General features: G+C 48.3%; 2 protein-coding genes across 4 annotated transcripts; one reads left to right on the top strand and one right to left on the bottom strand.

The window, feature by feature from the left end:
* The first annotated feature begins 904 nt into the window (after positions 1-904).
* On the top strand, positions 905-18152 carry WDR82 (WD repeat domain 82). Of its 3 annotated transcripts, XM_004457365.4 has the most exons (9): positions 905-1353; positions 5360-5457; positions 8065-8131; positions 11694-11793; positions 12309-12425; positions 12646-12801; positions 13133-13202; positions 13731-13873; positions 15376-18152. In XM_004457365.4, exons 1-9 carry the CDS (start codon positions 1193-1195, stop codon positions 15403-15405), a joined length of 942 nt encoding a protein of 313 aa, XP_004457422.1. In that variant the 5' UTR covers positions 905-1192; the 3' UTR covers positions 15406-18152. The 3 variants fall into 3 exon arrangements, with proteins under 3 accessions (XP_004457422.1, XP_058144769.1, XP_058144768.1); XM_058288785.1 differs by lacking the exons at positions 905-1353; positions 5360-5457 and adding an exon at positions 6723-6855; XM_058288786.2 differs by lacking the exons at positions 5360-5457; positions 8065-8131 and having other exon boundaries at positions 906-1353.
* Positions 18153-19478: 1326 nt separating this feature from the next.
* PPM1M (protein phosphatase, Mg2+/Mn2+ dependent 1M) lies at positions 19479-23839 on the bottom strand. The gene is made up of 10 exons (XM_004457364.4): positions 23561-23839; positions 22761-22884; positions 22369-22623; positions 21754-21866; positions 21324-21408; positions 21101-21219; positions 20869-20932; positions 20539-20646; positions 20281-20429; positions 19479-19969 (listed from the first exon to the last, which is right to left on the bottom strand). The coding sequence occupies exons 1-10, from the start codon at positions 23791-23793 to the stop codon at positions 19831-19833; spliced, it is 1389 nt and encodes a 462-aa protein (XP_004457421.1). The 5' UTR covers positions 23794-23839; the 3' UTR covers positions 19479-19830.
* Positions 23840-26404: the final 2565 nt, after the last annotated feature.

Below are 26404 nucleotides of genomic sequence, written 5' to 3'. Positions count from 1 at the left end.
GGTTTTGAGATTAGTACATCCTGTTGGATTAGTGACGGGGTGGGGGGTGGGAGTTATCAGGGGAGACCTGCCGGCTGAGGCCGGGGTGACGGGGGTGGGGGGGTCTATTTTGCCAAATGGGGCTAACAATACCTCAACTAAGAACAATAAAAATAATCCGATTTAGTAACATGGGTAAACGTGTAAGATACACTACTAGAGCAAAAAAGAAAATGGTTCCATCTATGAAGTTTACTTGTATATATGAATAAGGAGCAAGGAAATCAGGTGAATTTAAACTGTATTTGTTGAATCAGGAAATGATTTTTCCTTTTAAAATTTTACTTGTAATCGATATTATGCGTTTTAGAACGTAAACACGTTTTAAAACCTAAAGGTGAGTGTTGGTTACATTGATAAAAATATATGGAGCTGTACACTTACGCACTTTTCCTCATACCTCAATAAAAAAGTTTTTTAAAAAAGCTCTGGGTGGTCACAAAGGGATATGCAAATGAAAAAATTCCTCCACCTAAAATCTGTGCAGCCTATCGTATCTCATACCTCAATTTAAAAAATAAATTGAAATTCTATGCTACCGCTGCCGTGGGCTGGCAATCAGGCCTGCCCGCTATCGGTTCACCTGATGCACCTCAGAAGAGGCCTTTAGGGGCGCACCAGACACTCGCAGTAGGAAGCGGTGGTCCGGCTCCTTCGCGGCCTGCAGAGAGCGCCCGAGGTTCTTGAGATATGTGCCCACAGGCCGAGGCTCTTGGTGCGGGTCCCGGGCCCCGGAGGCCACCGGGGAACCGCAGCCGGAGGCCACCCGGACTCTCCACAACCCCGAGGCCCCGCTGACGTCACCGCCCCGCCTCGCCGCCGTTTCCGCCCCGCCCCTTTTCCCGGCGTGCGCCGCGGTAGCGGCCCCTCGCCCTCGGCTTCTGCCTGTCGCTCCAAGATGGCGGACACAATGAGCCGGCCCAGCGCCGGTTGGCTTTGAGGCGGTCGTGAGAAGAAACGGTCTGCAGGGCCCCGCAGTCCGGGCAGGAGAGGACTGCGCGAGCAGAAGGAGAAGGCGGCCCGGCGTTCGGCTGTCCTCTCGCTCGCCGCAGGCGCGGCGCCCTCCCCACGCGACTCGGCCCCTCGGCAGCCCGCGCGCCCGCTCGCCGCGGGGCCCCGCCCCGGCCCTGCGCCGCCTCCAGCAGCCGCCGCCATGAAGCTGACCGACAGCGTGCTGCGGAGCTTCCGCGTCGCCAAGGTGTTCCGCGAGAACTCGGACAAGATTAACTGCTTCGACTTCAGCCCTAACGGCGAGACGGTCATTTCGAGCAGCGACGACGACTCCATCGTGCTCTATGACTGCCAGGAGGGCAAGTGAGTACGGCGCTGGCCCTGGGCCCGGGGGTGAGTCCCTCGGTGGCCCCGCTCCCCCCCTGCGGCCCGCCCCCCTCCCCGACTTCGGCCCTCGACGTGTTTGGCACTCGCTTCCTCCTGGGCCGCTTGCAACCGTCCAAGAGACCCTTACTTCTGCGTCTTAATATTGTTGTCGTTGATGCTGCCGGTCTTCGGTCTCCTCGTAGAGCACTTATGCGTCTTTGGCCAAATTCCCCCTTGACCTTGACCTTTATCTTTAAACGCCCCACCCCGATCCCCGCCGGTAGAGTTTTCCGCTCCTCCGGAACCGCAGGGGCTACTCTCCAGCTTCATTCTGTATACAGCATCACCTCTGCCCTCGCCTCGGTGCCCTCGGTCCCGCAACTCCGCCCATCCCCTGCCCCTCAGCTTCCCGCAGCCTTTCGGTCGTAAGGCCGCGTGGGTGCAGTTTCTTAGCTGTCAGGATTTCATTTGTAGTGCCTCTTTGGGTCCCCCTGCCCTTTCCTTCCCCTCCAAGCCGTTCTGTTACTCCCACGTTTATGGTGAACTTTTTAACATCTGAAACTTTTCCTTCTTTCCTATTTCCTTTTGCCACCACACCAGCAAACTCGGCCGTCCCATCCTAACCTGCATATGAGCCTCCCGTTAGAACAAAGAAAACGTCGTATAACGATTTCGTTTTTCCTTTCCTACTTTTTTTCGATTATACTTTGGGGTCCACATGGAATTATCAAAATCATTAGTCCGATCATGACATTTTTATGCTGCCCCAGGTCCTCTGGAGGCCACCCACCACACCTGCCTCTCTTCGCAAAATTTCACCAGCACAGCACTTTGTCTTCTTCCCTGGGGCACCTTTTCAGCCTGGCTTCACCCCTGTTTAACTTGGCTTTCTTCAAGTCTTTGCTAATAAGTTTTGAGCTCCTTTGGAGCAGTAAGCTAAATTTTTTAGTTCCCTCGAGCCACCTCCTCCAAGCAGGCTTGCTGATGATTGGCTTAATTTGCTACTTACTGGTTTTGTCAGACTTTATTTTGTTATCTAGGGCAGATGCTATTTTTTAAAATCCTTGGATTTTTCTCTGCCTTCTCCAGGTGTTCCTTTTGCCTCTTTTTTTTTTTTTTTTCCCTTTATTTTTAAGTGATGTCCGTAAACTTTCTTTTGGAACTTGTTTCTTCATTTGTAAATTTGGTTATTTAAAGTAATGCTGTTTTGGTCTCGCTTTCTCCCCCTGGGCCTTGTGAGAAAGTTTTATGCATTTGGCTCTGGATCTGCCTGCAGTGTGTGGTCCTGGGGGAGAGGGAATTGTTGCCTGGACTGATACGAATTATTTGAATCAGTTATTCGTTTAGTACATAGATTTCTGTGCAAGTCTGGCCATTTGAATCAGCTTGGAAGAGGGAGTTTAAAGCTGGGGTGGGGGCTGGGGGATTCTAGAGTCCTGGTGCTAGAAGTAATTTGAAGCTGATTTGCCTGAAATGTTAATTGCTTGTGCACAGATTAGAACCTCTCTCGTACCTGAGGATGGAGGTGTACGCTAATTCAAAGGTAATGAAGGCTGTGTAGAATTTCTTTAGTTTGTCTCTAAATGTGATAAAATTTCAAACTGTTTGGAGCGATAACAGTGACATGAAGGTCTTTCTTGTTTAAAGTAAAATGTCAATTTTATGACATAATGCAATTTAGTTCTAGCATTTTTACAGAGTTACAGACAAGTTACAACATTGTTTCAGAGAACATGCATTTGATCCACCAATTGGTTACATCTTGTACCATTTGCTTTATCATTATCACCCGCTATGTAAATGTTTTTATGTATACATATTTTTTTCCTGGTCTGTTAGAGATTAAGTTGGAGGTCTCAAGCCCCTTTATCCTTAAGCACTTTTCACCGTGGATATCCTCAGCACGAGGACCTTGTCATACAGAGCCCCAGAGCCCAGTTATCCAAATTAGGAAGTTTAGTATTGGTGCATTACTACAGAGCATCCTCTTTTAAATGTTCTCCCATCAAATAATTGTGACCTCCTTTCATTATGCTCTTTGGAAAGACAGTGGCCTGGTAGTTAGGTTCTAGTTTGGCCTCCGTAACCAACCACATGGTATTGTTGAAATCTCTTCTCTCTATATCAGACAATGATTACCTCTAAGGTTTCTTTAGTGTCTGGGAGTTTGTGATTCTTCATGTGGTAAGGTACAGAAAAATTTTGCCATTAGTCTAGGTCAAACCAGCATTGGAAGAAAAGTAATGTTTACTGGGAAGGCATACCATCTTATTAGATAGTACTAGTATTAGAATTTGGGAGTTTGAAAATGGCTAAACTCAGATTCTTGTTTAATGTTCATTTTAACCTTTATTTATAATGGAGTTTACCATCCATTGAGTGATTTTTCTACCTTCAAAGAATATAAAAGATATTGTTTGTGGTAGGTGGTACAAATTATTCAAAGAGAAGGCTTTTGTAGTATTTTCTCATACTGCTCATCAGAATCATTGTTTGAGTCCAGCAACTTAACTAGAAATTTGTGGGAAAATTTTGTGCATGGACTTTGTAAAGGCCCCCTGAAATGGCTACAATACATTAGACTCTTGCTTTCAAATAAGGAAATGAAATAGATTTCTTATTAGAAACAAATATCAGATTAATATTATTGATAAATTTGAGACAAATAGGCCATATCTAAGTAGAACTGGAACTTTCCCTAACCCCACACCCTTTAATATTATTGTCTCTCCAGGCTCTGTCCTCATTACTGTATACTGGGGTAAGCGTCCCTTTCCGCACACACAACACACACATACTCTTACCCTCACCCACGGCAGAATCCCGGATGGCAGATTGAACATGGTAGCTTTGAGCTCATCTTTTTAGGGATGAGCTATTATTCCAGTAGAGATAAAAATGTGGGAAATCCAGCATAATGGGAATGAGGATTCTTGTTTAGAAATCAATGATTTTATTGTAGGGAAGCTTTGGCCTCACTAACATTAACAGAAATTGAAAGTGCAATTGATTGACTTCTTGAAGCTGCCTGAGTCATCTGATTGTTAGCGTCTAAATTCCAAGAGGATTTTACATTAAAAGGGTGGGCTTTTTTTGTAAATCAGAACTCTTGGTAAACACTGATGGGATTTGTGAAATTCTTCTAGAACCTAAAAATAGAACATTGTGTTAAACCCTTTCTTGTTCTTTAACCTGGTGCATGTTAGAGAGTTGTTGTAGAATTGAATCTGGCTTTACATAGATACTTGGGGGCAGGGTTGGGGGTGTTGCTTAACTTAAGCAGTGCATGCGGAAGTTTTTGGTTAAAAGATTTTTGCCAAGGTCAGTTTCAGCTTGATCTCCGAGGTTCTATAGAGGAAAACGTTGAATGAACTTCAACAAATAGATTGATAACCTCTAAACTTGTGTTGTGATTTTACATCAAAGTAAAAAGAAAGAAACCCTTGATTGGTTTGCTTGGAGAGTTAGGCTTGGCATGTGCTTTGGACCTGTAGGTTAGGGAGGATGTATATCTTTTGCAGAAGCAGGTTATATTAGGAAAGGCAAGAAGTTTTGCATCTGGTTTCAGTTTTGATAAATCACTGCCTTTTTTGAAGAAAGAGCTTCTTTCCAAGTGAATGGCTTAAAAGTTTTCGTCTCTTTGATTTGACATATTTCTATATCTGTCTTTGTTATAAGTTATGATTTATGTTGCTTGGGGTGTCTTTCTTCCCAAATAGTTGTATTTGTCTTGCTCTCAAAGCTTACTTTTGAATATTGCAGTAGAGTGAATTGAGTCCCCCAGATTTACTGCTACTTCCTAACCTCAGCACTAGGTGTTCAGAGGACGAAAGGCTTCTTAGATGGCTGTTTTCTCCCTTTGGAAGAAATCCTATTGCCGCGTTAGAGCTTTCCAAGAATCCGCACCCTTGCCACATCATTCAAGTACTTCTCTTTATTGTGGAGGTCCCAACTTTGGGGGATGGAGAATTTTGATGGTTTTCTTTCTCTCTTTCCTCCTCAGACCAAAGAGAACCCTGTACAGTAAGAAATATGGTGTGGACCTCATCAGATACACACATGCAGCAAACACAGTGGTTTACAGCTCTAACAAAATAGACGGTAAGCAAGTCTTTTTAGGAAGTTATGGTTGTGGTTTCTCCTTTGTGAAATAGTTGATGGAATTTTCGTGAGTACTTATGCTTTAGTTATAGTTTAGTTTAAATAGTTAACTATGATGTTAGAAATGCTAAATACAATGTTATGACTAAAGGAATGCTGAAAGTGAGCCACCGTCACTAGCACCTTTGAAGGACTTGGAACTGTGTGTGAAAGGTCTTCAGTTTAAGAGTGGGGAGTGGGAAAAGGAAACAAATTGTATTTATGATTTTGTATCTCATGAAACTTGAATACATTTAGAACAAATAAACGGAAGGAATACTTGATAACAGCAAGTGGTAAACAACAGTACCACCATACTCAAAATATATTGATTTCATAAATGCTTGAGCAATGGTGTTTTAAGGGAACTTAAAGGAGTTTTTGGTGTACACCCAACCTTTTATAATCTGTGCTATGTAAGATAGTATATTGACCGTAGTCAACTTTGATTACAGGGACATTTTTGGTCTCAGTTTTATCCCTTTTTCCTTTTATACCGTTAAATAAAGCTAATAAGGAAGGACAGTGAGTTATTTTTAGAAATTAAACTTAACAAATTTCTTTCTGTAATAAATGGTCTCTAATTTTACTGATTTCCTTGGTATGTCATTTTCAGTTGCCAGATTTTCTTGGTAATTGAGTTGTAACACTTGCTTGCACATTAGGACTCTGAAGGTGAATGGGTTGATCTTTTGTTGTGTTTTTTTGTTTTTTTTAACTTACTGATTTATTGGCTATCGTACTTTTTGCAGTAAAATTTTTCTAAAGTCATACAATAAGGGTTGCTTAGATTGCTTTTTTGTCTGGGCCTATCTCATAAGATATGGGCAAAGTTTTGTGGGTTTTTTTTGTTTCTTTTTATGAGACTTTTCTGCCTGTAATTGATTTTTAGTAAGTTTATCATTTCTACTTTTCATGCCTCTATTTCAGAAGTGGTTTTCTAAGTGAGCAGTGCAGTTGATGCTTTTGGACAGAATATAAAGCATTAGAATCCTGATGAAGCATGCCTATGTGATCATCTCAATGACTTTGGGCTGTCTTTCTGGGTGATTAAATGAGGATTTTCCAAATGTGTGCAAGAAAAGGCACATGTGTGGTACTTGGAGCTTTACTGCCAGGCCTCTGCTGTAAGGATGTTGCCTTTCCTGTCTCAAGTGCCTTCTGAAGAGTTCCTCCAGTGCCCCCGTTTTCCTTTTGCCTGATTCCAGGCTGAGGTAGTAGTTTGTACAGTTTGAGGGTCTATGATACCACCCGGTACAGGAGATAACTGTACAGGCCACTGCCTTGCCAGGAACAGTGCACCAGCTACCAAGTGGGGCAAAGAGGATGGCGACGCCGTGCTCATCTCTGGGAAATCAGGTAATGGGGAGAGAATCCTTTTCTCCTTAGGGCAGGTGAGTAATTCCTAGCAATAGGCAAACCAGGAATACTTATTAGTTGACATTTGAATGTATAGAGTTCAGGTATGGAAACCACAAAGAGTGTCCTTCTTCCCCTCGGAGGTTAAATGCCCTCTTATCAGGAAACACCCCTGTGAACTTGGTGCTTTCAGTCTCTTTATTCCTGGGTTCTTTGTGCCTCAAGAATGTTCTTTCTGTGCTTTCCTTTCTGCATTTTGGCACCCTTTCTTATTACCTTTTTCTAAGCAGTTGTTGCTTATTCCCAGTGTTTTTGAAGGGCATAATAACCTTCCTACTTTCTCATTCTATTCTTTATGGTACTTCATTCCCTTCCCACCACTGCCTTTTTTTTGTTTTCCCTTTACATATAGCATCATTTGTTACTGTTTTTTTAAGAGTAGTGGTTTTCTTATTTTCCCCAAGAACATATCTCTTTCTTTCATGGTGTCAACATCTCACTACTATGGCTTGTTATATTTCACATTTGATTTTTTAATGTCTTAAGATCTTTTTAACCCAAATTGCCTTTCTTTTAAAAAATTTTTTAACTGGCATTGCATCTCTATTTTGTTTAGTCTCCGTGTAAATTGCTTATTCAGTCAAACACTCAGATGAGGTCAGGGTTGAGTTGACACAATGTTGGAGAATCCTGGACCAAAATCTGCTGCCTGACCTTCAGTTAAGCATCGCTGCTCACCTCCTTGAGTGTTTCCTTAGCAGCCAAATGTTTTTCCTTTAAGGTTTGCCATTCAATGGGTACTAGACCCATGTCTGTAAACAATTGAGTTTGTGTATATGTGGGTTTGCTGTTTTGTTGTTGTTGTTGTTGTTGTTATGTTTTTTGCCAGGGTATATTTGCAGGGCCAGTTGCATTGTAAATATGCAAGCTATGTTTGCCTTGCAGAAGCCACAGATTGATAGTGAAACAATGATTTTAAACATTGCTCTCTGTTTTCAACTTAACAACTCTGCTTTTAAGATATGTGAAATCTAAGTGACTTCTCTTTTCTCCAGCTGCGGAGAAGAATCATTCATCATTATTTAGACACACCTTACTTGGGCTATGGAAAACAGTGGATTCCTTGACCTTGTCTTTCAAGAGGAAAATGCAAAACAGATTCCTTTTAGAATAGTAAAATATCATCATGCCTTATATGTCTTCTTACAGATACTATTCGTTACCTGTCCTTGCATGACAACAAATACATCAGATACTTTCCTGGACATAGCAAAAGGTAAGATCAAGTGTTAGAGAAGTAAATAGTTCTTTTACCAGTTGAAATTTCCCACAGAATGAAAGAATGGAGAGATTTTATTAGTGAACTGAAGCTAGTTCCTTACTGCTCTTTGTCATTCCTTTTAGTCTTCTCTTGTTAACTTAGGCAGTGACCTATGTAGTAAAAATTATATTTGGTATTTAGGAACCCCAAATCTCAGATGCCCCTTCTAGTATAGGAAGCCCCCATTACAGCAGGTTCCTACCCTTTGTAAAAATGTCCCATTTGAAGATCTTAAATGAGGATGCAAAAGGAAAAAAGTTGTCCTTTGTTAGTTTTAAAAGTCAAGAAGCTTATTTTCCTATCCCATGTTGTAATACAGGTTGTTTCTCTCTGTCCCCCACCTATTCCCCCAATTTTTTTTTCTTTCAATTTTTGGTTGAATTCTTAATCACGTTTTCTGCCTTGGGTGATATTTTAATCACTTGAATATTTCCTCCAGCGTTTATTTACAATGTGCAGTAACCCAGTAAGACAGACAGTATAATTCAGTGATAAGGAGCCCTGACAGGCAAAGAGCAGAGATCCACGTCTTGTGGGTTGCACTTCTTGTTAGGCAGGGCATTTTTTCTGTGTTGCTGAAGACAGGAGGTGGCAAAATTGGCTTACTAGGTAGTACCAAATGTGAAAAATAAAATTAGACAAAGGATGGATGGCTTGTGATAAGTAGATGTTTTTCCTGGTTTGAGTCAAATTAATGTTCCCAAATATACTGTCTGTAATTAAAGAGTTGACTGCAGTTGTTTGAAATCCTTTCCAGTTTTTTCAACTATCTAAATTTGACCTCCAGATTCTTAGTAGATGACTTTGTCCCTCTTTTTTTTTTTTAGAAAAATCAAGGCCATCTAAAATCTTCTTTCTTTTTATCTTCTATCCCTTCCACCTAAATTCCTCTCTTCCTTGACAACACCAACCTCCGTTCTGCTAATTTCCATCTCCTTAACTGGCCTTTCCCTGCTGCCTGCCAATTTACATGGTCATGCTTATTGTAAATCTGTTTCTTTACCCTATTACCCACTCCTTTTCACTGTCTTCCCCACATCCATTCATTGTTGAAATCACTTCTGGTCTACTCCCAGAATTGTCTATGTGACTTTTTCCCTAAGCCCTCTCCCTTCCTCCATTTAAAACCCACTGTCCTGGGCATATTCTTGGTGCTCAACCTCTCTGTAAAACTTCTTTTCCTTTGGCAGGTGACTTTTCCCATCTTGGTTCTGTTGTTGCTGTTCTTAGGCCCTTCTTTTCTCCTTTGTCTTCTTTTGACTCTAGAATCAGCAAAGGTTCTGCCTTGGCTTTTCCTTCCCTCTCTTGCTGTTTTCTCACACAGCTCCGTTTGCAGTTTTCATTCACCTGTATTCAGTTAGCTTCCCAAGTCAATTTTTTTAAAGCCTATGTCTGTCCTGAATTCCAGACTTGCCTTCTACCCTAATGTTTTATACATATCTGCTCAGATATCTCTTCCATGCTCCCACCTGATAGGTCCAGCATAAGAACCATCATCGTTATATTCCTTGGGCCAGCTCCTCTCAGTCTGCCTCATGTTTCTTCCTCTTCATCCCTTTCAATTCTCCCAACCCAGTTCCTCTGTTCTCTGTTCACTTCCTTTCCGGAGCCATCACAGCCAATGAGTTGCTAAACCCTGTATCTAGGTGTAGCCTCATGTGTCACTTTCCTCCTGTCTCTTTTGCTTTTATCCTGGGTCATGCCATGTCAGGTGGATTATTATCAAATCCTAATTGATCTCCCCATCCGTGACCATCATGCTTTAGCACCCTGTATGATAACACTACTTTAGAGCTTCCCTTAGGAAGCCTAAATGGTCCTGACAGCTGCCCACTCTGGTTTTGACTCATTTTCCCAGTACCTCAGTTGAGGTGAACTCCGTGCTATTTCTTGCAAGTGGGCCTCATACCTTCCTGCCTGGCCCCTTCCAGAAAGGTGTTTCCTATTGAAACCCTCTTCTCACTGCTTCTTCCAAAAAGCCTTCTCTCACCCTCTCTTGGAGTTATCTGATCTTAGAGTTGGGGTATTGTTCTTTCTTGGGTTCCTTGCACCTTTTAGCATAGAGCCTTGTACCAAAGTAGACTTTCTCTGAGCTAAGTGCCATGATAAAATTACATGTCCATATATAGATTCTGCTTACTCTTGTTTTATTATCTCCTCATCATACCCAGGAAGTATTGTTTTGTTATTATTTATTTGTATTTGTATTTTATCTTTGAAATTTTGGTTTTTAACTTTAGCTTTTACAATTTCAAGTTGAGCAACCAGTGTACATGTTAGTTGAGTTATATTAGAAGAAATGCTTTTATGTGAATGACTCTTCATGGTGTAAGCATAAAAAGAATCCTGTATCTAAAATATAGTTGCTGCCAACACAGTCCTTTGGCTTCTTTAAGTGTGGTACCTGACCAGCAGTCTTGCCATCACCTGGGAGCGTCACTAACCATAAAATTCACTCTCTTAAAGTGTACAATTCAGTGATTTTTATATATTGACATTGTTGTACAACCATCACCACCACTATGTAATTCCAAAAAATTTTGATCGCCCCAAAAAGAACCCTCTATCAATTTGCTGTCACTCCCCATTTTCCCTCTTCCCCCCCCCCCGCAGTTCCTGGTAACCACTCCTCTACTTTCTGACTCTGTTTGCCTATTCTGGACACTTTGCATGACAGGAATCAGGCAATGTGCTGCTTTTAAAAAACAACAACACCTGGCTTCTTTTATTTATGAGTGTTTTAAAGGTTCATCTATGTTGTAGCATGAATCAGTATTATATTCCCTTTTTTTTGCCAAATAATATTTTGTATGGATAGACCCACATTTTGTTTACCCATTCATTATTGATGGACATTAGGTTATTTCTACTTTTGGGCTACTAAGGAATAGTGCTGCTGTGAACATTTGTGTACACATTTTTGTGTGGTTCTTGGTTATAATCCTAGGAGTGGACTTGCTGGGACATATGGTAACTTTCTGAGGAACTGCAAACTGTTTTCCCAAGTACTGTACTATTTCACATTCCCACCGGCAAAATATGAGTGTTGCAGTTTGTCCGCTTTGTCTCTTTGATTATAGTTGTCCTAGTGAGTGTGAGCTGGTATCTTATTGTGGTTTTGATTTGCATTGGAATCATGTTTTTATTTCATGACTTGGGTATTTCCTCTTGCATTCATTTACAGTGTGCAGGATCCCAGTGTGGCTTGGAATGATAAGGAACCCTGATAGGCAAAGAGCAGAAATCCTTGTCTCGTGGTTCACACTTCTTGCTAGGCAGGGCATTTCTATGTTGCTGAAGACAGTTTGTTGTTTGTTTTGTTTTGTTTTTTTCATTATACTAGTTGTCTTTTTTAATTATTCCATATAGCTTATGTCTTTGTGTTTCAGTGTGCTTCTTAAAATGGCAGTTTGGAGAGAAGAGGTATATATAGATAAGCAGAAGAGTTTGGAGTTCACATCCATGTTTTGCTAACCATTTGCTTCAACTCCTATTTTCTTGATGCATTGCATTGCAGGGTGGTGGCCTTGTCCATGTCACCTGTGGATGACACTTTCATTTCTGGGTCTCTTGATAAGACCATTCGACTCTGGGATCTCCGTTCTCCTAACTGCCAGGTAATGGTACCTCACAGTTACAATTTTTGAGCATTTTCTGTGGCAGGCACTCTCATCAACTCTCTCTCTCAAGGAAAGAGGAAAGCAGTAGTTCTTTTTGGGATCCCAGAGTCTTTTTAAACTTTGGAGGCAACCTGTTTTCCCGGAAGGTACCTGAGAAGCACATACCCTAACTAGTGCAGATTGCATTATGCTGTGTGGCTCAGTGTAACAGTTTTCCTGGTACCTTTGAGCTATAGCTTGTAGCTTGAAGGGATTTGTTTTTATTTAAACTCAATGTCAATAATAATCTATAATAATATATATACTAATACTGTGTAGTTTGGGTTGATCTGCAATCTTGTATGGAATAGGAACCCTGTTTTTAAAAGGCCTCACATTAGTTATATAGTTTGCCTTTTCTCTTCTGTAGATAGACTGGTATCTCTTATTATCTCTTTTTTTAGTTTTGGGAAAGGTAAATTTTATGGTGGTAGGGTATTAAATTCATTAATTTTTGTTGTACTTTCTCTTAGGGCCTCATGCATCTACAGGGCAAGCCAGTTTGTTCTTTTGATCCAGAAGGGTTAATTTTTGCTGCGGGTGTCAATTCTGAAATGGTCAAACTTTATGACCTTCGTTCTTTTGATAAGGTAAATCTTTGAAATTTGCACAATCTTGACATTATGGAAGTTTTTATGGGTGAGTGGACACTTAAGAGCCTTTTCTAGAGTAGAGGAGGTAGGCGGTAGATCTTAGAGGGGGACAGAGCAATAGTTTAAAGAATCTAAAGGGATAGAATGGGAACTGGCTCTGGCAGAAGGAATTATTAATGTGCCTTGGTCCCGGGGCCACTGTTTTTATTTTTCACAGGGGCCATTTGCAACCTTTAAGATGCAATACGATCGGACTTGTGAGTGGACAGGATTGAAGTTCAGCAATGATGGCAAGCTCATTCTCATCTCCACCAATGGCAGCTTCATCCGTCTCATCGATGCATTCAAGGGAGTGGTGATGCATACATTTGGGGTAAGCTGACAGCCTTTGAGAAAGACTGTTTCCTGGTTCATACTTCCTGTGCTGAGAGTTGTGTTAGCTAATTGGTGGAGACCACTAGCAGTTATACTTGACTCAGTGATCGAGGCACAGGCCTGCATTTTCTTCCTCCACATGAACTTATTTCCTTTGGATTCTGAACACATTCGCTTCTCACCAGTGACCCACGTTTGGTGTTTAGATATAAAATAATTCCTGACAAGGAGAGTTTTACAGAAAGGAAGATGGTGCATGTGTTGGGTCAGTGTGTCTAGGCAATTATTTGTTAATGGTCCTGTAACAAGAGAACTCTACTTTATTTTAGGGTTATGCCAACAGCAAAGCAGTCACACTGGAGGCCTCATTTACTCCAGACTCCCAGTTCATCATGATTGGTAAGGTTCCTTTATTCCCCTCGGGCTCGGTATTTCTCTGGTACTGTGCATTTATTTATTTGAAAGACTTTTGTTAATGTTAACGATTTAAGGTAAATTATCTGTTTGATATATGTTCTCAGATTTCTATGTGGCACTTTATGCCAAAGACATAGTGTCTTTAAAACAGTCCTGACCTTTGGGAGTCTTTGCTGGGAACTGGCATTAATGTTGTTCTTCCCTGGACCGGCATTGGAGTTAACACTACGAGCACCACCTTGATAATACTAACTTCCTGGTATAACCCTACATTCAGTCATCTCAGTGGTTAAATGATATTCAGCCCCTTTTTTAGAAGAGAAAACTAAAGTTAGAGGGGACTTCCCAAGATCAGTTCCCAGGAAGTCCCCTTTCCTTCACTGTCTCTCCTCCCTCTGAATTTCTCCTGAGGGTTGGGTTCTGAAACTGGACCTCTCTCCAGACCTCAATCCAAATTGTCTTTGTATTATGCCTTCAGCTGTTACATTTTCCTTAATTGTTTCTTTTTAGGTTCAGAGGATGGCAAGATCCATGTTTGGAATGGAGAGAGTGGTATAAAAGTAGCAGTGTTGGATGGCAAACACACAGGCCCCATCACCTGTTTGCAGTTCAACCCCAAGTTCATGACCTTTGCCAGTGCATGTTCCAACATGGTATGGGAACAAGAGGTTTCCACCTAGGGGCACTGCATTAGTTGAGTTTTATAGAGGATATTTATTTGGGGTAGAAGCTTACAGTTAGCAGGCCATAAAGCATAAGGTACTTTCCTTAACTGTCTACTGCCACATGTTGGAGCAAGATGGCTGCTGACATCTGCATGGGTTCAGGCTTCCTGGGTTCTTCTCTTCCCCGGGGCTTGCCTCTCTGAGCTCCGCTGCTTATTCTCTGGTCTCTGTAGATGCAAACTGTCAGGCAAACAGCTGTCCTCTCTTCCAGGGGCCTTCTCTTTCCTCACGACCAAGCTCCTCTGTGTACTTATTTCCTGGGGCTCCAGCTCAAAACTCCAACTAACTTGCCTGTTTTGCTGTGTAGTTTTAGCCTACTGATGTCACCCAATCAAAGCCCTAATCATAATTTAATCACACACAGGTAGAGACCAGTTTACAAACATAATCCTGTATCTATTTTTGGAATTCATAAACCATATCAAACTAGTACAGTCACTTTGTAGTGGAGGGGGCCCCTTAATGAGCATAGCAAGCTCTGTTCTGTAGGTACATTCGAAGCACCGAGATCCGTGTTTCTCAATTGGTGACCTCCCTTTTTACCTCCTATTATCTTATCTCTCATTGGGCTGGTCTTTCACTTTTATTCTTTTTCCCCTGGTGTGAGAACAACACTGAGTTCCCAAGAAATTGGCCAGTTTTCATTCTGGTTCTTAGTTTTAGGCCCAAACTACCTAGGGTTACACTTGACAGCTTTTTTGCTCTTTATAATACTCCAAACCAGCCTTTTATGACTGTAACCTTTTAGTTTTCCATTCCTTTCAGTTTACACTGAATTCTTAAGAAATTTTTACACACGATCATAACTTATCCAGGCCCCTGGATGTCTTGGTCTCTTCCTAGACAACACTAGCAGAACAAAAGATCACTGAGTCTCAGCCTTTAGTTTATTCTTGGGATCTCCTAAACCTATCTGGGAATTTGAGGAAAAGGCATTTTACTATCATCCTACCCAAGCAGAATGCCCCTCTCCTTTTTTTCCTTAACTAAGAAAACATTGTCAATTCTAAGCAGCATAGCAAAACCATCCCATTGAATCCAGTTTCTTTTATTTGGTAGGTCGGGAAACTACTACAGCTCAGGAAGGGGAGGGTCTGTCTGAGGTCACCTGGTGGCTTGATTGGCAGTGAGGTCAGGTTACCCAGGCCCCCACCTCCTAGAGAGTGCACCCTTTTTTATCCTTACCACTCAGTTACTGTGGTAGAAGGTAGACTGAGTGGTGGAGGGAGACAGAACCAACCTAGTTTCATTTAGAGGGAGGAATGTTCTGTCTCCATAAATTGCCAGAGTTGCTGGGTCAGGAGGGATGGTTGCTGGCCATAACCACTTTGGGGTTAAGCACCTTAAGGATGTGGGGTGGGGTACAAAGAACCCTCCGCAGTGAGGAGAGAGGTGCCACTTTTCTAAGTTGACTTGTCGTCTTCTTCCAGGCCTTCTGGCTGCCCACCATTGATGACTGACCCCAGTGCTGCTCAGCTGTGTCTGTACACCGAGGATGGCCAGCAGGAAACATTCAGAGGGGCTGAGATAATAGTGAGATTGAATCATTGGACTGAGCTAGAGAGCATCCTTTCACATGGCCTTCCCAAGGATATTGCTGTGCATCTGCTCAAAAAAAAATCCTTTGCTGTGCTTCTTCAAAAGGACTCTTGGTGCAGTAAACTACATTGGGACTCAGATTTTCCACTGTCACTGCACTGAGCTTCGGAGCGAGCAGGGTCCTGATTAGAGTATAGTGGGACCTTCACAATGCCTTCGATTCCGAATGTATGTGCTGCTGAGGAGCCGGTGAAGTTAATTCTGCACATCCCTTCTTCCACCCCCATAAATGCATGGGAAGCCGTAGTTCTGGTTTTGAGATGCTAGGGCAGCTCACTACCCCTTGCCCTCACCTTGCATGTCTTGTTACTGGGTCTCCCTGTGTCACTGTGGCATTATTCCACAACCATCATGTTTCTTAGGTGCCAAACATTTACGGAAATAAGTCTTCACGTATATATCTCGGGGTCGGAGAAAGGAACAGATACAGAAGTACCTTGCTTGCAAGGAAGTTGTGCAGTTAGTCATGTGGGGGTGGGAGGTCCGGGTAAGCCTGTGTCCCTGAATGTTGGGTGGAAAAAGGCCCAAGAACCTGAAAGGGGTAGCAGGTGAGTTCCCAGGGCTGGGAGGTTTAGAAGCAGCCTAGTGCAGTTCCCCATCATCACGAAAAGCCTGTGGTCCTCCTGGGTGCCCATCAAGCTTTTGATTGGGTACCAAAGTAAAGTGGGAGCCTATTTTTGTGCGTTAGATACTTCGCGCTTTCCAGTGGGCCAGTATTGTGCAGTGAGTCTGAGTTGTTTACACTGATGCCTTCCCTGCCCACAACAAATTGTGTACATAGTCTTCAGATAATACCACCTTTTTTTTCCCCAGCTCCCCAACCAAGAGCTGGATATAGGCCTGTGTTATATGTTATATTTAGCCTTTTTATATATGACCTTTGATTTGTTTGTATTTTAGCAGAATGTGTGCACCGCCATTTAAATATCTGTATATGTGTGTATATATACATATAGACATGTATATATACATATATATATATATACATATATATATATATAGTTTAAGGATGTTATGAAACCCGATTTCCTTATAATCATCTGCAGTTTCCCAGATGTCAGCCAAAGGAGTCCTGGGGCCCAGGAGAAAGACTGCATCCTTGCTGATAGTGTTTGCCGCAAGTGTTAGTGGGTCTTTCCCATTGCCTTTTTCCCTTCAAAAGACTGAATGAAGCCAAGTGTCAAGTATTTGCTTTTTCTATGGCAGCTTAATGAGGGTCTTGGGATAATTCCCTTGTGTTTCTCAAGCTGCATTTTGAGGCCCTCTCTGCAGTATTAGCCCCTTTTGCCTGGCCATGCTTTGGCTGCACTTGTTTGTGTGTGACATTCACTCATGCATGCCTTTTGTGTCTGGCTTATGGCATTTGGGGACAGGATACTGGAACTGGAGCATTTTCAGTTTGTCTTGAGGCTCCTCTTTGCCAATTACAGGTCATCCTTTTTATGTGGTGTGTCTGCTAGCATGCTGCTTTGCCGCCTTTTGGGGGAGGGAGGGGCTCTAGCCAGGCCTGGATTGACATGAGCTGAGACTGGTTCATGGCCTCTTCTTCCGCTTCATGGCCTTAGAGCAGGGTGAGTAGCGTATTTTTTCATTCAGTTCCCACATATCTAAGCAGGCAACACACATTTCCCATAGATATCAAAGCTAAGACTTACAGCTCACTCAAGAGTACTTAGCTGCTTGCTGGTCAAACAAGCAGTCACTGCTTCCCTTCAGCTGCAGGAATAGAATGTGAATTGCTAGCAACTTTGACCTCTTGCTCATATGTAAAGGGCAAAGTGCGTCTGCCTTTCCCAAATGTTGATGGAGTCTGCAGCTGCCGAGATGCCACCCGCTATGTAGCTCTGCTTTCACAGAACGGAGGAACTTACAGAAACAAAATGATCTGAGCTGTTACTGCCCACCCCCAGCCTTTGGGGGGTGGGGGGTAGAAAATACATGGTAGGAGTAACTGTTCAGAGACTCTTAGAACTGTGTTAAAAAGAAAGGCAGCCTAACACCTGAAAGCTGCGCAGCCACTAAGCATCGCTCCTCCAGCAGCAGCAGCAGCAGGAAAGTGTTTTATTTGTGGGCCCTGTGGCTGTGAGCTGGCTCCTGAGTTGGGAAAGATAGGGAAAGATGGGGCTGGAAGCAATCAGAGATGTGGTAGGAATGAGGCGAAATAAAGGGAGAAAGGAGGCTGTGGTCCAGAGAGGCAAGGGCTGGGGCTTGAGTGGATGGTCTCAGAGGGAGCCAGGGGTGGTCAGGCTCTCTTCAGAGGGAAGGGGCCACTTGCTGCCCTCTCAAGAGTCCAGGCCAAGGCCACCTATTTGTATGTGACAGTGACATTGCACTGCTCAGCCACTAGCCAGTGATTTCCCATTGCAATCATAATGTTTATCAAGGAAAATTTGGGAATTTTAAAAAGAATCAGTTTTGCCACCAAATGCTATCACTGTTAATCTTTTGATGTTAAATGTTCTAGACATTTCTGTGCATAGGTTTTTGGTGTGTTTACATAGATGTTATTCTGTATATACAATTTTATGTCCCTTTTTGTACTTAACATATAAACATTTTTTCCCATGTTATCAGTCTTAACAATTTTATGGCTACGGCCTCTTCTTCATTTGGGTTTCTGTGGCATTGTTCAACTGCTTCCCGGTTAAGCGGGGTGTACTATCGCTAGTCAGCCCTCCTGATTCACACTGGGATTCTGGGTGGATTGCTGGGCTTCCTCTGCTTGTTCCCACCTGTCCCCTGGTGACTAAGGCTTATGCGCTAGTGGGACAAGTCCCTACACCCAACCCTCAGAGCACAGAGCTTGGGTCTCCTCACCCTCAGGACTTGAAGGAGCAGCCACAGGGCCAGAAGTGACTGGGAACAGCCCCGCCCTTGAGCCAACCTTGATCTTCCAAGACTGGGTCTGATATACACCCTCAGGCTACCTTACCACCCCCACCCCACCCCTTTTTTTTCCTACCTCTGCCTTTGTTTAACTTAGTAACCTCTGGTTGGAATAAGGTTCATGCTGCTAGGCCTTGGCTTCTGGAGGGTGAGGATAGTGGGTCTTTGGAGCTCCTGCCACCAGTTCTGATGGAAGTTTGGCTACTGATGCCTGGCTGGTGAGGTGGTAATTCCTGGAGCCTGCTGCCCTAGGCCAGCATCCTCAGAGCTACAGGATTTGCTTCCTGCCTCTTGCCTTGCTCTTTCTGAACTAGTATATGAGAAGAAAGCCTTAGGCCTGCCACTTTGCTCATGATCATTAGAGATTGGCTAGGAGCCCAGAAGAGTGGTGGAGGGAACCTTCTGACCTATATGTTAGGCCACTGGTAGGCTCTCCTGGCACTGACAACTCAAGGAGGAAGAGCCCCCACCTCCAGGCCCTTTACCCCTCAAGGCATTCTGGTGGGAGGGGCCTTGCTGCCTTTTCCTCTGCTGGAAGACAACAAGCCAGTCAGTGTGGCTCCCCTTCATCAACCACTCCTGCCTGTGCAGGGCCTGCTTGAGTGGGAGACCCACAGCACCCACTCCTGGCATGTCGGCCATGTGTGAGGACCAAAAGCAGGCAGCAGACTGGGTCAGAAGCAAGCCAAGGGGACTATGGGTGCAAGCTGGCTCAGCAGGTGATGGGGGAGCAAGGAAAGCACAGGATGCCGCCCACGCTTTGCTGGGGGAGGAGAGGACGAGGACGGGGAGTTGTGCTGAGGAAAGAGGAAGTAAAACTTGCAGACTGGTAAGCAGCACTCCAGCATTTGAACGGCAGAGTCTTGGGGAGTACTTGAGATCCTCTCCACGCACTTGTAGCTCCTACCAGGAGCTTCCAGGGTCAACCACAGCTTGTTGGGACCCAGCTGGAGAGAGATTCAGATCCAGAAGTCTTGGGCTATGCAATATGGGATATATGAAAAATGGGAAAAATCCACACAAATGAGTTGGCTCATTAGGCACAAAATCATCTTGACTTTCTTTTTTAATAAAATATTTGTTCCACACTTGGCCCTTTCAAGAAGCATTTTTGGTGTAGTAGGGATATTCTAAACATCGATGACTAGTCCAAGCTGGATCTGTTGGATTTTACTGCCTTACATCTGGGGCACCTGATGAGCTAGGCTCAGCATTTTTCCAGCTCTGATGCCTGTATAAATGCTGCCCTTAAAATAGGTGTGAGTTGGTGTGGGAGGCGAGAGTACCAGGCTGTCTTGGTTGACGTGGCAGGCAGGGCCTGTTCTTGGCCGCAATGGAGGGATGGCTAGACTGCACCTGGCCCTGGAGTTGGTCTGGGATGTGGTGTCCTGTCCAAATCATCAGTGGCCACTATGACCTTGGCCTTGGCCATGCAAGGGAATCACGAACACAGACACGTCGTCGTAGGACATCAGTCCTGTGGGGCCGCCCTCCACACCCTGTGTGCTGTGTATCAGCATTTTGGCCAGCTCCGAGAACCTGTGGGGATCATCCGGCAGATGCACTTTGGGGCCAGCCCTCAGAACCCACTACACATGGCTAGATACCTGGGGACCCAAGTAATTTCAGGCCAACTGTGGGGTGGGACAAACAAGCCCAGGAGGGAGACAAGCTGGACCCAGAGACTTGTGGGAGCAAAGAGCAGCCAGTTGCCCTGAGGAAGGTGAAGACAACTCTGCTCCTGGCCACCTGTTCTGTGCCAGACTCACCGTCACTGCTGTCTTCTCAGCCATAACTATTTGCTGCTGGCACCAACCCAGGCCCAGGTAGACCCCCAACAGTTATGGTACCTGTGTGGGTCCTCTCGGTTCCCGAGGAGAAAGCTCCGCACCAGCCGTGCCACCTGTTCATTTGACAGGACGTCCCAGAGTCCATCAGTCGCCATGACAATCACATCCTCCTCTTGCAGGTCCAGCTGGTCCACCTCCAGCACAGTTACCTGCGGGTAAAGCTCAAGGAGCCTTCAGCACCCCCTTTCTGGATCCCACCAACCTCATCGTCCACTTTTCTGGGCAGAGGGAAACTGGTGGACCACATGGCCCCCTCACCTGTGGGACAGGGAGTAAGAAGGGCTTGAGCTGAATGTCTGTGTCGAGGACTCGGAGCTGATGGTCTCCCAGGCCCCGGGAGACGGCCAGTGTTCCCAGCAATCGAGCCTGGGGGCCGCGGGGTATGAAGTGATGGCAGAGAGGTCCCAGCAAATGCACAAGTGCTGGGCTCTGCCTGCAGAGCACTTGGGGAGAGGTGGACCCCAACCCTCAACCCTCAACCCTCAGGAGCTCTGGGCTGAGAGAGAGACCTGCCAGGCTCAGAGCAGACCCTGAGACCCCAGCAAGGGACAAAGGAGCTCCCATCTGTGGAGGGGGTCAGGCACTGACCTGCCTACCCTGCCCGTGGATCAGCGGGTACTTGAGATCCGACTTCTCCACACGCTTGTAGCTCCTACCAGGGGCAGACCCAGCATCAACCAAAGCCCTACCTCCCACCCTGCTCCAGCCCCCAGCACAGGCCCCGGCTCTCACGCCCTCCAGTGCTCCACTGCCCAGTGGAAGGGAGCTGCTCCAGGCCACACAGCTGGCCCACCCCCGCCTGCCACCTTATCCCACTCACCAGCCACTCATGTGGTAATCCCTGAACAAAACTTGCTGCCCCAAGTCATCCCCTCTCAGTCGCCGCGGAAACTCCAGTCGCGTGAACTCCCCAGCCAGCAGCTCGGGGTAGGTGAAGGCCTGGGCGGGAGGCCGTGCTCAGGTCAGACTCCCAGCTGTGGCCTCCTGTGGCCCTGGTCCCAACAGTTAGGGCTCCACGGCCTCCCCCTGCCGAGGGCACCTACCAACTGCTGGATCCTCCGCCGCTCCGTCTCCGGAGTGAACTCGGAGCTCAGAGGCCGTACCTCATCTTGCCGAACCAAGATGGCCCTGGATGTGGGGTGGGGGAAGGCAACTCTGGGGGGCCTCCCTCCCGTTGGCCCCTCCTCCAGCCGCCAGGAGCACCAGCTTTGCCCAGGCCAAAGCTTTCTGTGGCTGCCTATGACTGCAGGATAGAGGCCTCGTCTTTGGACTAGCACTTAAGGCGCTGCCCTCCCTGGGCAGCCTAACACCCATTGCCCTCCACCTTACCCCACACTCCAGGTACACACGCAGACTCAGCCCGTCCATCCTCCCCACCTACCTCCCATGACTTGCAGCCCCTCGGCACTGCCTCTGCTACCTCTGTGCCCACCTGCCTGCCCCACCCCTGCCCACCTTCCAGGGCTCACTCACCTGCTATCCCCTGCATTGGCCACGTAGAGCTTTCCCTGCAGGGACACAGCCACCAGGGCTGTGCAGCCGCCCGCCTGGCCTGAGGCCTCCAGCTCCCGCCCGATCACCTCATCCTGGGGCAAACCGAGGCCACCTCAGCTGCTGCCTGTACAGCCACCACACGCTTCTGTCCCCGACCCCACCCTCCACTTCACTTCCCCACCAGCAGGGCTGGCAGGCCCATTCCCAGCCCATGGTCCACCAGGCCTCCAGGCACCCTGTGGCATGGAATCTGCTGCCTGGGCAGAGGGGGCCCTGCTCAAAACAGTGAGGAGGGAAAACAGCCCCTGCGCCAAGGACCAGCAAGGTGCTGGGAGCCCCAGCAAGGGACCAACCTGCAATGAGAAGATGCAGGTGAAGGCACCAAGCACAGAGGAGATGCTGGATAATTGGGAGGGGGCGCTGGCGATAGTAATAACGGCCAATGTTCATGAACAAGCCAACCTGATCTCGGCCTCCTAAATCAAAGGTCCAGAGTGATCGCCGTCGCACGCAGGGACCCCCCACAACCAGGAACACCCCCGGATCCCCAGGGGCAGAACCTTCCCTCCCTTCCCGGCTGAAGGCCACACTCACACATTCCTCAAAGGCGCTCTCCAGAGCCCCAATCACCACATCTTCTGCCCTGATGCCCTTCTCCTCCACAAACTGGGGGTCACTGGGGCACACGCAGCGGCTGCTGAGGTGCATGGGGGGCTGAGCGGCTACCACACCCTCCACCACGGCCTCCAGCCGCCGGCGCAGGCAGGAGTGCAGAGTGTTGGCAGCCAGGATGGCTGCCGCGGGACCACCGTGCCCATCAAACAGCGCCCAGTAATGACCCGTCAGGAACTGCGCAGGAAGGGCTTGGGGTCAGGCTGCGCCTCGCCTCCTGGGCGTCCCCCCACCCAGTCTGCACCAGGACAGGGGGCAAAGCAGGCCAGGAACCTCAGCCAGCAAGTCCTGGCCCTGCCACTAAGCGGGCTCACCTCCTCTGGGCACAGGACCTGCCACTCATGGTCCTCTTCGGCCCCAAACTCATGCCGCCGGATGCACAGCTTCCCGCAGGCAGCCTGGTCCTCGTTGAACTCAGACTTCTCTGCGTTGATGATCCTGTGGCCAGTGACCCGTCAGAAAAACACCCGGGCCTCCCTGAGCTGGCACAGGGGCAGGAGCCCTCCTTCTCAGGCACAGTCCTCACGCTGTCCCTACGTGCACCTGGACAGCCGGTTTCAGTTCCCTAACTGTCCAGGGACCTCATGACTGAGGTTAAAAAAAAAAAACACAACCCGGGCCGGCCCCCTGAAGCCCACCTGCTGACCAGGGACTTGCAGGTAGGGGGTCAGGCTGCCTGGGCAGATCTAGGGTTCCCGTTCCTACCCCAGCCCCCTCCCAGCCAGGACTCCTCTACTTGTCCCACACAGCACAGCCCCCAGCCCAGGGGAGGTGTGGGGCATGGGGGGTGGGGGGCCGTGTGTGGATGTCTCCACAGCCCAGAAGGCCGGACCTCCCGGCCTAACTGCCTCCTCTTGGAAGCCCCTGGGGCAGGTCCTTCCTGAACCCCAGCCCTCCCGGAGGAGGCTGGCGCCCCAGAGGCAGGGTTGAGGTGCAAAAAGGGAAGAGTTGTCAAGGATCTTGATTTGAGGCAGGACGGGCCGGGTGGGGCACTCGGCTTGTCCACGGTCTAGGTCAGCACAAGGTCCCGGGTTGGGTCAGGCAGGCGCGCGGGGCCCGGGGGCCCGGGTAGGCTCGCCCCGGGGTGCGGGCGGCCCGGGGGCGGGGGACTTACTCGGCGTAGCCCGCGTTCCAGGGCAGCGAGCGGCCCTGCGCGGGGCTGCGCACGGGCCGGGCGTCCGGGCGGCGCGAGGCGTCGGCGGCGGAGCCCGAGCCGCGCAGGAAGCGGGGCCTCCGGTAGGGCACGGGGCTGGCGCGGGGCCCGGGCCTGGCGCGGGGCCCGGGCGGCCCCGGCGCGGGCAGAGGCCCGCCGGGCAGGAAGCGGCGCCGGAACCAGCCTGCGGACATGGCGCGGCGGCAGGGGGCTGCCGGCGGAGGGCCGCGGCCGGAGGGCTGGGCCGGACATCTCCCGCCCGGGAGCAGGAAGCGCCCGGGGCGGGGCGGGGCGGCGCGGCGACGCCCCCAAGCCCGCCCGCGAGCTGCCGGCGCGGGGCCCGCGTTGCAGCCGCGAGGAGCGACGCTCTTGCCCGGCCGGCTCTGCAGGCCACAGGAGGGGCCCCCCGCGCCCACAGGAGCCCCGCGGGGCAGCGGCCCAAGCCTGGCCGCCGACTGTCCCCACTGCCCCGCGCGCCCCCACGTCCAGGACTGTCCACCCACAGTGCTGGACCTAGACTTGAGAGGAAAGAGCCCCCTGCCCACCCAGAGGGGCTGTACAGGGTGGTTCAGGGCCCAGCCTGGAGGCTGGGGCCAGTGTCCGTGGCTGGGCCTCAGGTCTCCTCCTGCTGGGTCCGGACCTTGTGCAAGAGCAAGCTGGGGACAGGGTGTCCTGGAAGGTGTGGGACTGACACACTGAGTAAGAGCGACCGGAGAGCGGTGCTCCCTCGGGTGGGCCTCGCCCCAGTATAGTGCTCCCCGAGTGGGCCTAGCCCCAGTGGGGTGCACCCTCGGGCGGGCCTCCTTTCTCTGGCCGTCCCCATCCCGAGTGACAGTCACCCTAGAGGGGGCTCCTGAACAAGACGCTGCCCCGGGGCTGCAGGGCGCTCCCACAGTGTGAGTGGCCGAGGGCAGCCTCCCTCCCAGAAAGGCTGACTGCTCAGCTGGGGCCTGGGGCTGAGGGAAGTGAAAGTCTTTCACCTGGGGGGTGGGGTGCGATCTTGGGGCCCCTTAGGCCCCCGCTGGCTGGCCGCCTTCACGTCTGTGCGGTAACAGAGCACTCTGTCACCCTCCTGCCCCCAGAGCCCAGCTCCCTGCGCAGTAGCAGTACTATTTCCTGGCAGAAGAGGCCGAGGCCTGAGGCCCCCACAGGGGAAGTCTCCCGCTGCCCAGACGTGTGAAGTTTCCATTATGACGGGTGCTGACTCAGAGCCCTCGGAGGGCAGTTCTCTTCCCTTTTCTTCCTCCTGAAAGGCAGTGCTTGCAAATGCAAAGTCCCTGAGGCCTATGGCCGGGTACCTCCAGGGAGGGCTAGCCGAGGGCCCCTCCTCCTCCCTCCCAAACCCAGGCAGAGGCTCCGGGGGCCCACTTCCTCCTGGCCACCAGCCCTGCCCTGGGAGGCGCTCCCCTGGCCCAGGCAGGAGGGTTCTTGGGCAGGGACCTGTGCCCAGTCCACCCCCACCCCCAGTTCCTGAGTAGCCTGGGGGCTCATTTGCGGAACCCACTGTGTGTTCCAGCTCTATGTTGGGCACAGGGGTTTGAACCGCAGACCTCCCATGTGGTAGACCGACGCCCTAACCACTGGGCCAAGTCCGCTTCCCAGTACCATGCTGTTTTGACCACTAAAGCTTTGTAATATGTTTTAAGATTGGGTAGTGAAATTCCTCCCAGGTTGCTTTTATTTTTCAGAATGCTTTTGGCTATCCGGGTGCACTTTCCCTTCCAAATGAATTTGGTAATTGCCTTTTCTATTTCTGTAAAGTAGGCTGTTGGAATTTTGATTGGTATTGCATTGGATTTATAAATCAGTTTGGGTAGGATTGACTCCTTCACAATATTTGGTCTTCCAATCCATGAACATGGAATGTCTTTCCATTTGTTTAGGTCTTTTTAAATTTCTTTTAGCATTGTTTTCCAAGATACGATGTTTAATGTAAATGAATCGATTATTTTCTTTTTTGGTTTTTGGGCTTGGTGACATACCCAAAGGCCACCTCCACTCCAAGATTCTAAAAATTTCTCCCTTTGTTGCTTCTAGTATCTTCTAATTTACTTTTTTTTTTTTTTTAACATTTACATCTTTGATCCAACTGGGGGAAAAAAAAAGTTTTTCCAATAATCTCAATGGCCAAATCTCCTCCCCACTGCTCTGCCTCCTTCCGTGTTCTTGGGCACACTCACGAGGATGCGCCCCGGGTCAAGTCACCTCACCCCTGCAAACCTCAGTGCTGTCCTCTGTACAACAGCAGCCGCCTAGCCTGTCTTCCCAAGCAAAGCTCCAAGACGGCTCTGATTGGACCTCCTGGGGTCATGTTCTCGGCCCGAATCAAGAGGACCCAGCATGTTGACTGGCGGGTGGCAGCAGCCCGGGGCTGATGCCAGGGACGGAGAGGCTGCTGGGCATCCAGCCGGGGGTTCTCGGGAGGTGGGGAGTTCCTCAGACTCACCCAGTCCTAGCCCTCCTCGTGCTGCGCCTCTGCACACGTGGTTCCCTCTCCTCGGGCTACTTTTCCCCGCACCCTGGGGGTCCCGTTCTCCTCCCCAGGTCTCTGCGCACGTCTCCTCGCGGCCCGCACTCCGCGCAGGGCCCCCGCTGCCGCCCGCACGGTGCACTTGCTCGTGGTCGGTTGAAGTGAGGTCTGCGCTCCCCGACGAGGTCGGCGCCTCGGGCCGGGAGAACGTCCTGGGGAGAACGGACCGCACACAAGCCCGCGAGGCCCCGCTGCCACTGGCACAGCCACCTGGACCCGGGGCCCCTCCGCAGACCCCCGGATCGGGGCGCAGACACACCCGCACGCACGGCCAC

This window comes from Dasypus novemcinctus, chromosome 26 (assembly GCF_030445035.2).
Source record: "Dasypus novemcinctus isolate mDasNov1 chromosome 26, mDasNov1.1.hap2, whole genome shotgun sequence".
Classification (NCBI taxonomy): domain Eukaryota; kingdom Metazoa; phylum Chordata; class Mammalia; order Cingulata; family Dasypodidae; genus Dasypus; species Dasypus novemcinctus.
This window is presented reverse-complemented; position numbering and strand designations above follow the sequence as displayed.

Coding starts and splice junctions, on each gene's coding strand:
- WDR82 (XM_004457365.4), top strand. CDS start 1,193: ATGAAGCTGACCGACAGCGTGCTGCGGAGCTTCCGCGTCGCCAAGGTG. Junction 1,354..5,359: donor TATGACTGCCAGGAGGGCAA/GTGAGTACGGCG, acceptor TTTCCTCCTCAG/ACCAAAGAGAACCCTGTACA. Junction 11,794..12,308: donor TCCGTTCTCCTAACTGCCAG/GTAATGGTACCT, acceptor ACTTTCTCTTAG/GGCCTCATGCATCTACAGGG.
- PPM1M (XM_004457364.4), bottom strand. CDS start 23,793: ATGTCCGCAGGCTGGTTCCGGCGCCGCTTCCTGCCCGGCGGGCCTCTG. Junction 22,624..22,760: donor AGGTCCTGTGCCCAGAGGAG/GTGAGCCCGCTT, acceptor CTTCCTGCGCAG/TTCCTGACGGGTCATTACTG. Junction 20,430..20,538: donor TCTTACTCCCTGTCCCACAG/GTGAGGGGGCCA, acceptor CTTTACCCGCAG/GTAACTGTGCTGGAGGTGGA.